This window comes from Mytilus edulis, chromosome 9 (genome assembly GCF_963676685.1).
Source record: "Mytilus edulis chromosome 9, xbMytEdul2.2, whole genome shotgun sequence".
NCBI lineage: Eukaryota > Metazoa > Mollusca > Bivalvia > Mytilida > Mytilidae > Mytilus > Mytilus edulis.
In genome coordinates this window covers 85,653,002-85,666,154 of record NC_092352.1, presented here as the reverse complement: position 1 = coordinate 85,666,154, position 13,153 = coordinate 85,653,002, and the positions used below count along the sequence as shown (strand labels likewise).

General features: G+C 31.1%; 1 protein-coding gene across 1 annotated transcript; it reads left to right on the top strand.

The window, feature by feature from the left end:
• Positions 1–506: 506 nt before the first annotated feature.
• On the top strand, positions 507–12,625 carry LOC139489247 (FAD-dependent oxidoreductase domain-containing protein 2-like). The gene is made up of 11 exons (XM_071275481.1): positions 507–739; positions 2,320–2,487; positions 3,224–3,407; positions 3,940–4,068; positions 5,009–5,139; positions 6,109–6,229; positions 8,663–8,899; positions 9,453–9,607; positions 10,278–10,443; positions 10,899–11,134; positions 12,307–12,625. Exons 2-11 carry the CDS (start codon positions 2,331–2,333, stop codon positions 12,543–12,545), a joined length of 1,755 nt encoding a protein of 584 aa, XP_071131582.1. The 5' UTR covers positions 507–739; positions 2,320–2,330; the 3' UTR covers positions 12,546–12,625.
• The last annotated feature ends 528 nt before the right edge of the window (positions 12,626–13,153 follow it).

The window sequence follows — 13,153 nt, the reverse complement described above, 5'->3', positions numbered from 1 at the left end:
TATTTGACGAAATTCGTCATGTAATATTTGGTAATTGAATAATTTTGTCGTAGCTGAATATTTCGTGGCAAATTACCTCATAAAAGGTTTCTATAAATGTCTTATTACTAGCACTTTTGATCTAATTATTGGTCTCAGACGAGGTGTTTATTGTTTTACGTAGATTACATGTCTTCCGTAGAAAAATATTCTTGAGACAAGTTTGAGATATAGAGAATATTGTAATATTGAATTGTTTACAAGATAAGCACATCTTGATTTTTTTCAATATAGCATTGCACTTCGTCTCAAAAAGTGCTTTGGTTAAAACTATTATTTATTATTATGGTTATTTTGTATTTTTAACATTAAATTATTTTAATAAAATATTTCTTCTCTTCTCCACACAGTACAAATGTCTAATTATTATTTTTCTTTTTAGAAAACATAAAAATGGTTTATTTAATAAGCTAAATCTCCAATGGGGTTTCTGTTTGTCAATTTCCTTCCTGTGGAGATCAATACACATCAACGGAAATTAACAGCAAATGAAATGGAATGACTTTTGTGGGGGTTAGAGATAGGATACTGGTTACGAAATGGGAAAGGGGAATTATTAACGGAGATAGGAACTACAGACTTAAATAATAAATGATAACTGGGGAAATATATATTACACAACGAGTTTATTTGGAATACACTTCATCTTAACTCGTTGCAAAGTTTACAACAGTATATACTTTGAGGCAATTGAAAAAAGGTAAGTCTATTTCTTTAATTGAGATTTTTTTATGAAAGGAAGTATACATCCTTTTTTTCTCTTACAATTCAGTCTGCTAATAAGCTATTAAAGTGTTTGCTTTCATTCAAAGTGAAACTAGGTTTGTTAAAATATTGTAATGTTTAAAGTGATAGGTTAATGGGACAGCTTGTGTACATTTTTCAAAATGTTGAATAGGCTGTTTTCTTCTCTTTGGTCGGGTTGATGTCTCTTTTGCATATCCAAATTTCCATTTCCAATTTTATCTTAAAGTTCTTCCGTAATTTTTTTTTACGTTTTTGTCTGTGTTTAAACACTTAGATAGTCGGGTTTGTTTTTTTAGTTTGCCATAACATTGTTAGTTAGTTTTTTTTTATTTGTCATAACATTGTTAGTTAGTTTTTTTTAATTTGCCATAACATTGTTAGTTAGTTTTCGACTTTAGATTTTTAATAACCCTTTGGTATGTTTCGCTTCACTTTTGTCTATCGTTTTCATAGCCTTGCAATTTATGCGTTTTGATCAAATATGTTTTTAGTGTGACTTAGTTATATCCAAATTTTATGAATGTTATTTTCTAATAATCTTCTTTAAGAACTTAACATTTAATCTTGTTTTATTGCATACATAAAGATATTGTCTCATTTTGTACCCCACGTACATGGCTTCTCGGTGGTGTTAATTAATATCAGTCATTGATACAACATTATTTTTATAATTGTTTTGTGTTTTATTGTCAATTAACCGAGATACAGTTCCATACTTTCACTGGATTTGGGATTTCTGCATTCTTTAATTTTTTATGCCGCCTTTCTTAATTTTCTTACTTTTTGCACATAATTCATTACTCTTTATAGAGTAGCACATCAATATTCTCTTTTCGTTATTTTAAGGACTATTATTCTCTATTCTTTGTATTTTTTGCCCATTTTTTTCCATTCTGTAAACCCCCATACACTTCCTCATATAGAAACAATTTTGAACTTTTCTATATTAGGGAAGATTTCAAAACTTCAATAGTCTGATTTATTGATAAAGACCATATATTGACCTCTAGTTTACGTTTTGCTTTTGTGTCTTTAGGTTGATGCCTAATTGGCGCTAAAGCTTATCTCATTTTTTAACTACTTCTTTATTTGCGGCGCGTCATGAATAGTTTATATATTGTATTCTCCATTGTTAATGCATAGTAACTATAATATTTCATTTTAAATAAAGGCAACAGTAGTATACCGCTGTTCAAACTCATAAATCCATGGACAAAAAACAAAATCGGGGTAACAAACTAAAACTGAGGGAAACGCATAAATATAAGAGGAGAACAACGACACAACACTACAATGTAACTAACACACACAGAAACGGACCAAGCATCAGACAAAAGCCCACGAGAATAACAAATATAACATCAAAACTAAATACATGAATTTGGGATAGACAAGTACCGTGAAACGTCTTATTGCAATGTCAATTTACACTCAAAAATAAGAGAAATCAAACGACGCAACGTTAAATTGTAACACACACAGAAACGAACTATAATACAAGTAATACCATCACACTAGATTGTCTTTTTAAAGGATCTTCTGTGATGGTAGAATATATAGTGCCTTTCCTATGCCTTATGTCTGTTGCACAATGTTATAAGTACTGTGTTATTGGAGCGGGCCCCGGTGGGGTACAGATTGGATTCTATCTCCAGAAGCTCGGTCGAGATTACATCATCTTTGAAAGGTCTAACCAAGCAGGTATGTGAATTAACATAACACGCAATGTGTCATTTTAATGGGTGCGATCATGCACGTTTCTCCAACATTTAATTTAATGCATGTAAGTTCCCTCAGGAAAAGTTGTCCTTTGATTAATTTAACTGTTCTGTCTAGGTCCATTTTGGTCATGTAGCTCCAAGGACTTATCTACACATCCTTTTAAATCTTGTCGTATTCTTGGTGAAAGAAATAGCAGAAAAGATCTTCGGAAGCACTTTTATAAAATGTTATATTCATCTACTACAATTTAGAAACATCATCGAACCGAATCTAAAATCTACCATTTTCTATATCTAAACATAAAATAATTATTAAAACATTTTGAGCATTGTTACAACAACGTTTCCGTGTCTCAACTTACCATATTATTCACTCTTTTATGTATTCTATTGGCTGCGGAAACGTTGCTCGAATGGTCTTTGTAATATTTTTGGCTAATAGTCAGGTCATTGCTTGTTGTATATATAATCGCTTTAAATATCAAACAGCACAAAATGAAAGAATGATGTCTCAATAATGAGCTTTGGCTATAGCTATTTTATTAACAAAATTAACAGCAATGCCCGCTCTATCTTAACAAACGAACATCCGTTCTATATAATTAGTTAAAAAATTACTTCAAAATTTTACACTGTTTGCAATGCTTTAAGCGCATGTTTTTTTCTTATTTCACTTTCGTTTTTAACGTAACTATTGGTCTTCATTGATCTTTTAGGAAGTTTCTTTGAGAAATACCCACGGCACCGGAAACTAATAAGCATCAACAAAAGACACACAGGAAGTACAAACAAAGAGTTTAACCTACGCCATGATTGGAACTCTCTTTTGGGTGACGATGATCAAATGCTATTTAAGGAATTTTCAAAAGAAATGTTTCCAACAGCTGACAGCTACATCAGGTAGACGATCTTATGACATTCAGTTGAGTTAGAATCTTTATAATTGTATTTTTTTTTAAACAAAATATGAGGTAGGTGAAACATATGAATAAAGATCAAGTCCTTAGTAGTTTCATGATACGTGATAATCATATATAAATATATTTATATATTTATACATTTTTATGAAATTAGGAAAGTTTTACGATACTACAACTTTCGTCAAAAAGGTAAGGCGCAAGAACAAATGTTCTATAGAAAAAAGTAAGCGAAAAAATATTCCTACTTGCTGCCCTGATATCATATAGTATTTCAACTATATATTTAAATGTAGGACTTTTATAAGGATTGACGCAAACTGTCTGCCTTTTTTAAAAAATACAGCACTTTCTTTATACTTTTTTTCTTTTTTGTCATATAAAAACAGACTTATTCAACCAATTTCAATAAAGGATTCATTTTTTTATATTACAATTTTTTTCATCAGACTTTATTATTGAATATTGATTACAAATCATGTAAGGTAAAGTAATATAATCCTATTTTCTTTCAGTTACATTAACACATATGCTTCATATTACAAACTGAATATCCGATACAATATAGAAATAAAGAATATCAGAAAGATGAAGCCCATGTGGTTCCTTCTAAAAGATCAACATAACAACATAACACATTGCAAGTACGTGTTCATATTTTGAAGATTTTAAATATATTAGTATTGGCAATTTTAGTGGAAGCTTAGATGAATAAAATTAAATTAGGATGAGACGTTTTGATGAAATTATTATCATTTCTTTGGACTTTAATGTTCTTTTCTAGAATATTAAATTTGACTTGTCAAAATTCAAAAGTCTCTTGCATTATCCAGAAAACTTCGAAAATAAAAGGATTTCCAGTTGATGCTGTCGTAATAAAAAAATACCGTACTGTTGAAATTGCAACAGAACAGCCAAATAAAATCAGAGAATATAGCTAGAGGCCGGCACAAGATACTAAACAAAAGACGAAAGCCCAAAGCATATTCGAAGTCGAATTATCATAAGTAGAAACTAGGTAAGATTGGGCATCACATCAAGGATGCGGGATTCATATTGTTCATCTGTCTGTCTGTCCGTTAACATTATCTGTAAAATTCAAAAGCACCAAAAGTATCGAAAGGAATGGATGATTTCTGTTTAGAATGATAAGTAGATATCATTGGGTGTAAGAAATCGATTAAAACTGAATTTTTGTTCACAAGATTTTTAGAAAGAATTCAAACGAAAATTCGTATAAGATGGTAGCTATTCCACCCTAGTTTACTGGATGACAACATTCATAAAATGGCTTCTGGCCTAGTTCTCAAAATCTTTTCTTTTTTTGACAAACGATAACGTTTTTCACGGGAAATGATGAATACAACTCATAATAAAATGCATGCGTCCGAAGCGTTTTTTTATTAACCATCATCAGAAACTGTTTAAGCCGAATATTAAAAAGCCAAGGATATATAGCATATACGTTTTATTTTAAATTTGGTTATAGAATGTTTTTGTCTTTTTTAAGTTGTCGCAGTTCTATATGTTCTTCTACAGTTTTATTTTATTTTTTAAATGCTAATGAACTTTTTACGATTACAGTATAGTTATAGTTGGAACGGGACTGTCTTTACCGTTGAAACCAAATGTAACTGGAATCGAATTTACGGACGGATATGAAGACATATCAACATTTGGTCCTGATTATGAAGGGAAATCTGTTTTAATACTAGGTAATTCATATTGTTTGATTGCATCTGATATTAGTATTTGGGGATTTTATTAAACATGTACAAATAAATTAAAACAACACCTTTTTATGTATCTAAATTGCTAGAAGAGCTTAGGGAGATGAAATCTTAGTTTCTTATACATGCATTTCTAAACGGACAATTTAAGATTTATGAGTTTGACTGTCCCTTTGGTATCTTTCGTCCCTCTTTTTAGAAAGGTTTTCTGCAAATCATGTCAGTACTGCAGTACCAAAGAACTGACCACTGTGCCAACTGATAGTCCAATAAGAACAGTACGGACCCAGTGTTGTTGACATGAAAACAAAACATCATAATTGTCGGCGTCCGAAGTGCTATCCTTTTTTTTATATAAGGAAAGCTCAAGGCCAAACACTTGAGGTATGAAAAAGAAAAAAAGTAAAATCACAAAAATACTGAACTCAGAGGAAAATTCAATCGGAAAGTCCCTAATCACATGGCAAAATCAAATGACCAAACACGTGAAACGAGAGTAGATTTGTTTTCCTGAGAAACATTTTTATATCTACAAGTGTAATAAGTAATTGTTTTATCATCTTAAAAGATAGAGACAATCATGGCAAAAAACAATCCACGAACAAAAATAAAAAAGCGGTTTACAAAAACCTCATATACCTTAAGGTTGCCCAAAACGTTAACTAACATAGGCTGTGGCCATACTGTTAGAACTTCTAACGGAACGTTTAGTAATGTATATTCAAGGATAATACCCTTAGCCAGGGGGGTTCGGCGGGGTTCGTATGACCCCCCCCCCCCCTTGAAAACAAATGAGCTCTGTTAAAGTCAACGATCTGTTTGATTGTGAATGTTAAAGTTGAGTTCGAAAGTCCAGATACCCCCCCCCCCCCCTTGGAAATCCCTGGCTACAGGCTTGAGGTTTAAGAAATGGAAAACATTGTATGATATACATTGTATTATTTCTTTTCAAAGGTAGAGGAAACTCAGCTTTTGAAACAGCTCAGGCAATTTATGATAGAACTAACTATGTTCATATGATTGGGCGACACAGGATTCGTTTAGCATGGGAAACCCATTATGTTGGAGATATAAGGTATGTTTTTGATATATTTTATAAAACAAAACGAGTATTTATTGTAATGGGAGGAAAATCTTATACATTGAATTGCTAAAAAGGATTGATTGATTATTGGTTTCCTAACGTCGATTTTTGTTTGTTTTTATGTTGGTCTTAACATTTGGGGGTTTACTTTAGGTATTTCGGTTGGGTTTTATATTTTTTTTTAATTTTTGTTAAGGGGGGAGTATTTTTCTTCGTTAGTTTGGACGCATATTTCATTTCAAGTAATTGGATGAATAGGGAGACTTATCACAAATGGATTAAAATACTAGTATAGAAAATAGTATAAAGAAATCTGATTGTTTATTTTCTTTTGAAATTGTATAATTGTATAACATAATTTTCTGTCTACAAGAAAAAACGAATATCAAATACCAAAAGGAATAAAAGTAATAAATGAAAAAAAGTGTAAAATGATTGTGCAATCTTAAGAAAATAATTCCTTGAAAAAACAATGTATTTGTAAATGTTTATTTGACATTACTTATTTATGGTGATCAATGGACATTTATTGTTTTCTAATTATCAGGTCGTCCTTATCAAAGTTCAAATTTTCGTCTACAAAATATGCTCCAACAACTAATTCGTCTGATATTGAATTTTTAGTATCTTCTTTTTCTATATTTATACCACAAGACACAACTATCTGTCAATCAGTCATGAATGTTTTTTGTCGTCTGCAGATAATGAATAAAATGGGCAAATTATCTCCCTTAATTTTGTCATTAATAGACACTCGAATGCCAATTAAAAAGAATTTTCGTCAACAAACAATATCACGATTAATTGCAATTCAATAGATTGTAGTCTCCGCTACTTCTATTTTGTAATTAATACATAATTTTATTTGTGCGCTTCATAATTTCTGATATTAGAAAAGCAACAAAAGCGTGGTTCACGGAGAGCAGAAGAAAATTGGTTAATTTGCATTTTTATTTTCTCGAGATATTGCAATAAAAATATCGTAAAACATATTTATGAGTAAAGATTACAACATTGTTTCAATATTTCCTGGTTTGAAATATTTATTACAGTAATATAATAAACAATGTATTCAAGATGTAGACAACTTAATAATTATTTCGTTTAAGTATATTTTTTGGGGGGAAGGGATGGGGGAGCGGGGTATATATTATTGGAGTGGTGAACAAACATTATGTTCTTCTCATGAATATTTTTTTTTCTTTCAAATCTGATGAAAACGAAATTTTCGGCTTTATGTCGTTCAATAAAAACAGTTTATATCAAATCTTTGGTGCAGTATGTATTAGCAGAAAATGGTATCAAATTGTGTATTAAAAGAAGGTTACATCATTTAAATAAACTTGGTTCAGATAATTTATTCTAATCTATGTGAATCTGCTAGTTTCACTTTGATTATGCATTTATGTAACCGTCAGTTTGTTTGCATGGAGATGGATGTACTTTATTCTCTATTAAGCTAGACCATCAAAATCTAATAAATCTAGTCAAGAATCTCACAAACTATACCTTTTTGGCTTATTTATTCTATTTTTAGTTATTTTAATTTTTTTATGAAGACAAGAAATTTCATAGTATGAAGAGAGACTGTGTTTACTAATTTATATGTACTATTTCATTCATATGGATTCAATTTTTATGGATTTCATTTTTAACATCTTTGAATGTTTGTTAAAGCAACAATACTTAAGGAATCGAATGCAGACATAGGTTGTTCAATCTGATTTGAATTGCAAATGTTTTAATTGTGCTTTAAGTAAAAAGTCAAATCACAAAAATACTGAACTCAGAGGAAAATCAAATCGGAAAGTCCATAATCACATGGCAAAATCAAATGACAAAACACATCAAAAACGAATGGACAAGAACTGTCATATTCCTGACTTGGTACAGGCATTTTAAATGTAAATGATATTTAACGACAGTAAAATTTGTTCTTCGGTTTCCTATTACAGAAGTAAAAGCTATGTCGAAAATCTAAGTCTTTTGTTTTGTGAAATATAGTGATTGTGTTGTGGATATTTACATTGGTGCATACATAAAAAGACTAAATATGCCCAGTTGGATAACTCCTTGCATTGTGTGTCTTGTTTCGTAGTTCTGCAATTATTCCAGTAGAAGACTCGTGTATTTTATGTCAAAGTTAGGAATTTAGAGTTGATACCAGGGTTTCCCCGGGGTCAATTATTTTTTTCGCCACCTCTTTCGCCAAAACATTATATTTTTCGCCACTTTTTTTTTTTCGCCAAGTAACATAAATATATTTTCAACTTGATACCATGAGTTACATAAATAATTCCCTGCTTTTTCCGACCTTTTGTTTATTCTTAGCTTGCTTTTTACGTCGACACCGTGTATATCGCAAATTATCCTTTATTTCTTCGAGACTTCCATGCTATAAAATGAAGTATTGTATTCTTTCAGGGCTATCAATAATGAAATTCTAGACACTTACCAGCTGAAATCTTTGGATGGGTTTTTAGAATATGGAAATATAGAAGATTATATGATAGTCAGAAAGAAAGATGGTCTATATTTGACTGATGCTGACGAAGAAGCAGCAAAAATATGGGGACAGTTTGAAAATGATCCATTACAAAAGCCATACGATCAAATCATTCGTTGTCTCGGGTTCCGGTTTGATACTTCTATATTTTCAAAGTGAGTATTTACAGAAATTATCTTAAGGAGAACCAAAATAAAATCAGCCAATTGCACTTGTACCGCATTTACATTGATATCGGATAACAGTGGGATATGAACTGGTGGAAAATTTACATAATTTTCCTAACCGTTAAAAGTTTGTATTTTGTATGCCCACCTATTATAGTAGAGGTGCATTATGTTTTCGGATCTCTAGGTCCGTTCGTTCGTCCGTCTGTCCGACGTCAGGCTATTTTTTTGTTCGAGGTAGTTTTTGATGAAGTTGGAGTCCAATCAACGTTAAACTTAGTAAACCTGTTCCTTATAATATGATCTTTTTAATTTAAATGCCAAATTATATTTTTGACCCCATTTTACGGTCTAGTGAACATAGAAAATGATAATGCGAGTTGGCATCCGTGTGCTATCGACACATTCTTGTTTGAATTTTTTATAAGAAGATTTCATTTACATATTTATTGTTGTCCCTTGCTATCTGTCTCTTGGTAATTAACCTTATATAGACTGTCAAACTCTAATAATATAATTTTGGATTCTTCCCTTTCACAAGTCAGCTATCTGGTGGTTATAAAGGAAAGTATCCATTAATCACCCCTGATTACCAATCAACAGATATACCGGGGATCTATATTGTTGGCACTGCTACCCATTCACTTGATCACAGAAAATCGGCTGGAGGATTCATACACGGATTCCGATATTCAGGTGACATACTATTTCTCTATCTTACAAAATACAATATGTAGCATAATTGCTATTTATTTGACACCAAACACACACACACTTGCATTTTGAAATTACGGTTTAAAGACACATATAAAGTGACCAGTTTTATAATTAAAAACTTTTAAATTGTTTTGGTGTACTCTGTGAATGTTTCTGTGAAAAAAAAGTTCAAAGACACTTTTTGACTTGTTCCTGTCTGATGGCGACACCAATATGAACATCCGATACGGCCGTATATATATATTGTAGTAATATTTAATATTTTTATACATATATTAAAGATTTCAATAAAATAATATGTAGAATCAAACATCAGGCTGACAACGGCATTGCTATAAATAAATTCAATTTGATAGTTCTGTTGGTTACTGTCATACAAGTGAGAGGTTTAGCTAGCTATAAAACCAGGTTCAATCCACCATTTTCTACATTAGAAAATGCCTGTACCAAGTCAGGAATATGACAGTTGTTATCCATTCGTTTGATGTGCTTGGACTTTTGATTTTGCCTTTTGATTTTTGATTTTCCTTTTTGAATTTTCCTCGGAGTTCAGTATTTTTGTGTTTTTACTTTTTACCACCTAGTAAGATCTTTCGTGTTTCTCCTAAAAATATGATTAAATTTTGTTTGAGCTTTTATTTTCTTTCAGCTCGTGCTTTAAACAAAATCTTATCATGGCGATATCATGGTGAAACGTGGCCAAAACAAGCATACAGTATTTCTAACTTGCTTCCGCTTACAGTGAAAAGGATAAATGAAGCTTCTGGAATATACCAAATGTTTGGACAGCTGGTAGATGTTATATTGATAAACAGGTAAGCTTTTATTTAGAATTGTAACTCTAAATTTTAGCTATCATTATAACTTCCTTGTTAAGAACCCATTTTTTCTAATAAATTTCTTAAAGTATTCTCTAAATTAAATGGTCACCAAACGCAATGCATGTCGGGAAATTTTGGTTCACATATATTCTACAAGATGCTGCACAATACGATGCTTTCATGATCGAAATTTGATCATTAAATATATTTGTTTCCTTTCACAATTTGTGTAAAGTAGTATTTTATAATCTGCAATGTTCGTTTAATAACAAGAGTGCAAGCAACTTATGAAATCCTCTTTAAAGTTTAATGCTAGCTTTGTATTTCCAATTCAAATATATTTCAAAATTGTTATGGAAAAATTAGCAAAATATTAATTATTTAAAATGACATTTTTGTAGCTACTTTGTCATTTTTTTTTAAATTTGTACATCTTCATTATATTACAGTATTTCATTTGAATATTTTGAGGAATTTCCTATTAATTTAATTCGAGAATTTGGTCAAATAACTGGAGAATCGATATCCAATAAGAGCATGATAGTTTGGGGACTGGAATATGGAGAGGATTACCATGGTCCGTCAGAGGATGTATTCAGAGAGGACAGGGCAGCTACAGAACCGAGATATGCACATCTATCAAACTTTTTACATCCGGTTTTATACTTCTACCACGTCCCTCCAAGTAAGTCGCGAAGCTATCATTTAGTATTACTTCTTTATTATATATTTTCAAAAATGTATGTTGGAGATGTACTAAAATAGCAAAGGGATATTCAAACTCAGAATTCAATTAAAGACAACTTCATGGCGATAACAACGAAAAGATAAACAGATTACAAAAAACAACATAAACAAAATAAAAACGAATAAACTTCATCCTTTTGGTCGCGAATATAGTTGTGGAATAAAAGGCGCTCAAAACACAATAAATTGAAATGAGGCAATTCTATTAAAGTCAATATTACCCTTAGTAGAGATGAGGCCCGAAATCCAATTTCAACTTTTAATACTAGCTTTAATCTTGTACCTTGTGCAACTATCAATGATAGTCAAAATCTCTGTCTAGCCTAGCAGAAAGGGAAAGGAAAAAAATTTCTATTCAACACAAACTCTATGTTGTATTGTACAGTGTATCAGTTGTTTACAAAAATGTATGGTGATCTATACATGCTTCTTAGGGTTAATATAATGATATTCAGAACATATGATATATTCATGAGTTAATTGAAGTACCTTTTTTATGAGTAATCAAAACAGTTGTAATAATATGTTTGAATAACAAAATAACAATATAAAAAGAGAAATCGGCCGAAACGTTTACTCTACTTGGATAGAGAGACAATTTTGGCGAGGTAGAAAAACCCGGCTGAGAAAAAACTCGTTGTTATACTCTATGGTTTCATATATATATATAAAAAAAAAAAAAAAATATAACAGAGATTACTTTTCCACTGGAAACTTAGGCCGTACAGCCTCTGCCTTGTGTTTTGAAATGGTATATATACATATTGAAATAGATCGTCACTATTATCTTATTGTTACGTGCAGACACGATTGCATGGTGGCCCCAGTGAAATTGAATCTCCATTTGTCAATGTTGTTGCAATCTTATTTAAACCAATACATTTTACATTGATCTGATAAAAAAAAATTACATTTGCATACAATTTTACAGAACTTGACTGTTATAGACTAGAATTTATTTCCAGAAAACAACAACAAAAACTATTGATTACGGACCTTAAACATGAAAAACGTGCATGAAAATCTGAATTTGTTCATCAGGTCTAAGCTTCATCTGATAAATAATACTGCCATTTGAATTTATATTTTGCTCCTAATTATATATTTCAGAGAGGACAAGCTATTTAGATAAAAGTGTGTTGCCTATACCTGATAAATTATTTCATTTAGTGGAGGACTTTCATACCAACTGGCATCATAATAAAACACATGTACAACACTTAAAAACCTTTCTGGAAAACTGTCTTTCGCAAAGACTAGATGCATTCCAGAATACAGACTGTTTATCATTTGCCTTATCTAGAAGATCTGTTCCAGTGACATGCTATCACTATTTGAAAAGTGCATAAGAACGATTTCAATAAAAAAAAATAATATCATTTTAAAAATTGTGCATAATCTATGTCATTATAAGATGAGAAAAACATCAGTGATGCTTGTGTTATCTACTCGATTTGCTGCCGATGAAAGACTGAACAAGAAACCAGAATTCGATTTCACAAAAAAAACTTACGACTAAGATTAATCGTAAGTATATTGATTTGTTCATGACTTAAGACCAATCTTAGTTGTAAGTTTTTTTTGTGAAACCGACCCCTTTTAACTGAGAAGGCCGGTAATGTAATGTCCGCATACACGCGGTTCACCAGTGGAGTTAGAACCAAAATGTTTGAAAAACAAAATTAATAACGAATGTGAAAATCATTAAAAACAAACAAGTACTAGTATTCTATTTATGCCAAATTATGGTAAATGTGGATAAGCAATTAATCCCTCGTCTTTGCCCGCCAATGGTAACGATCCACAGAGAGGGTGAGACTTGATCTTAACACTTGCCTTGCAAAGATGTCTATCATTAGATCAGAAAAATCATTATTGTCTCATATTTATTCAGTACATTCACAAACATCGACTCCATAAACAATATGTTATCGTTACAAAAAATGTAAAATCAAAA

What these genes read in the sequence shown, in the direction of transcription:
- LOC139489247 (XM_071275481.1), top strand. Translation starts at nt 2,331, where the DNA reads ATGGTAGAATATATAGTGCCTTTCCTATGCCTTATGTCTGTTGCACAA. An exon ending in TGAAAGGTCTAACCAAGCAG is followed by an intron (nt 2,488 to 3,223) that starts GTATGTGAATTA and finishes TTGATCTTTTAG; the next exon opens with GAAGTTTCTTTGAGAAATAC. An exon ending in CATTATGTTGGAGATATAAG is followed by an intron (nt 6,230 to 8,662) that starts GTATGTTTTTGA and finishes GTATTCTTTCAG; the next exon opens with GGCTATCAATAATGAAATTC.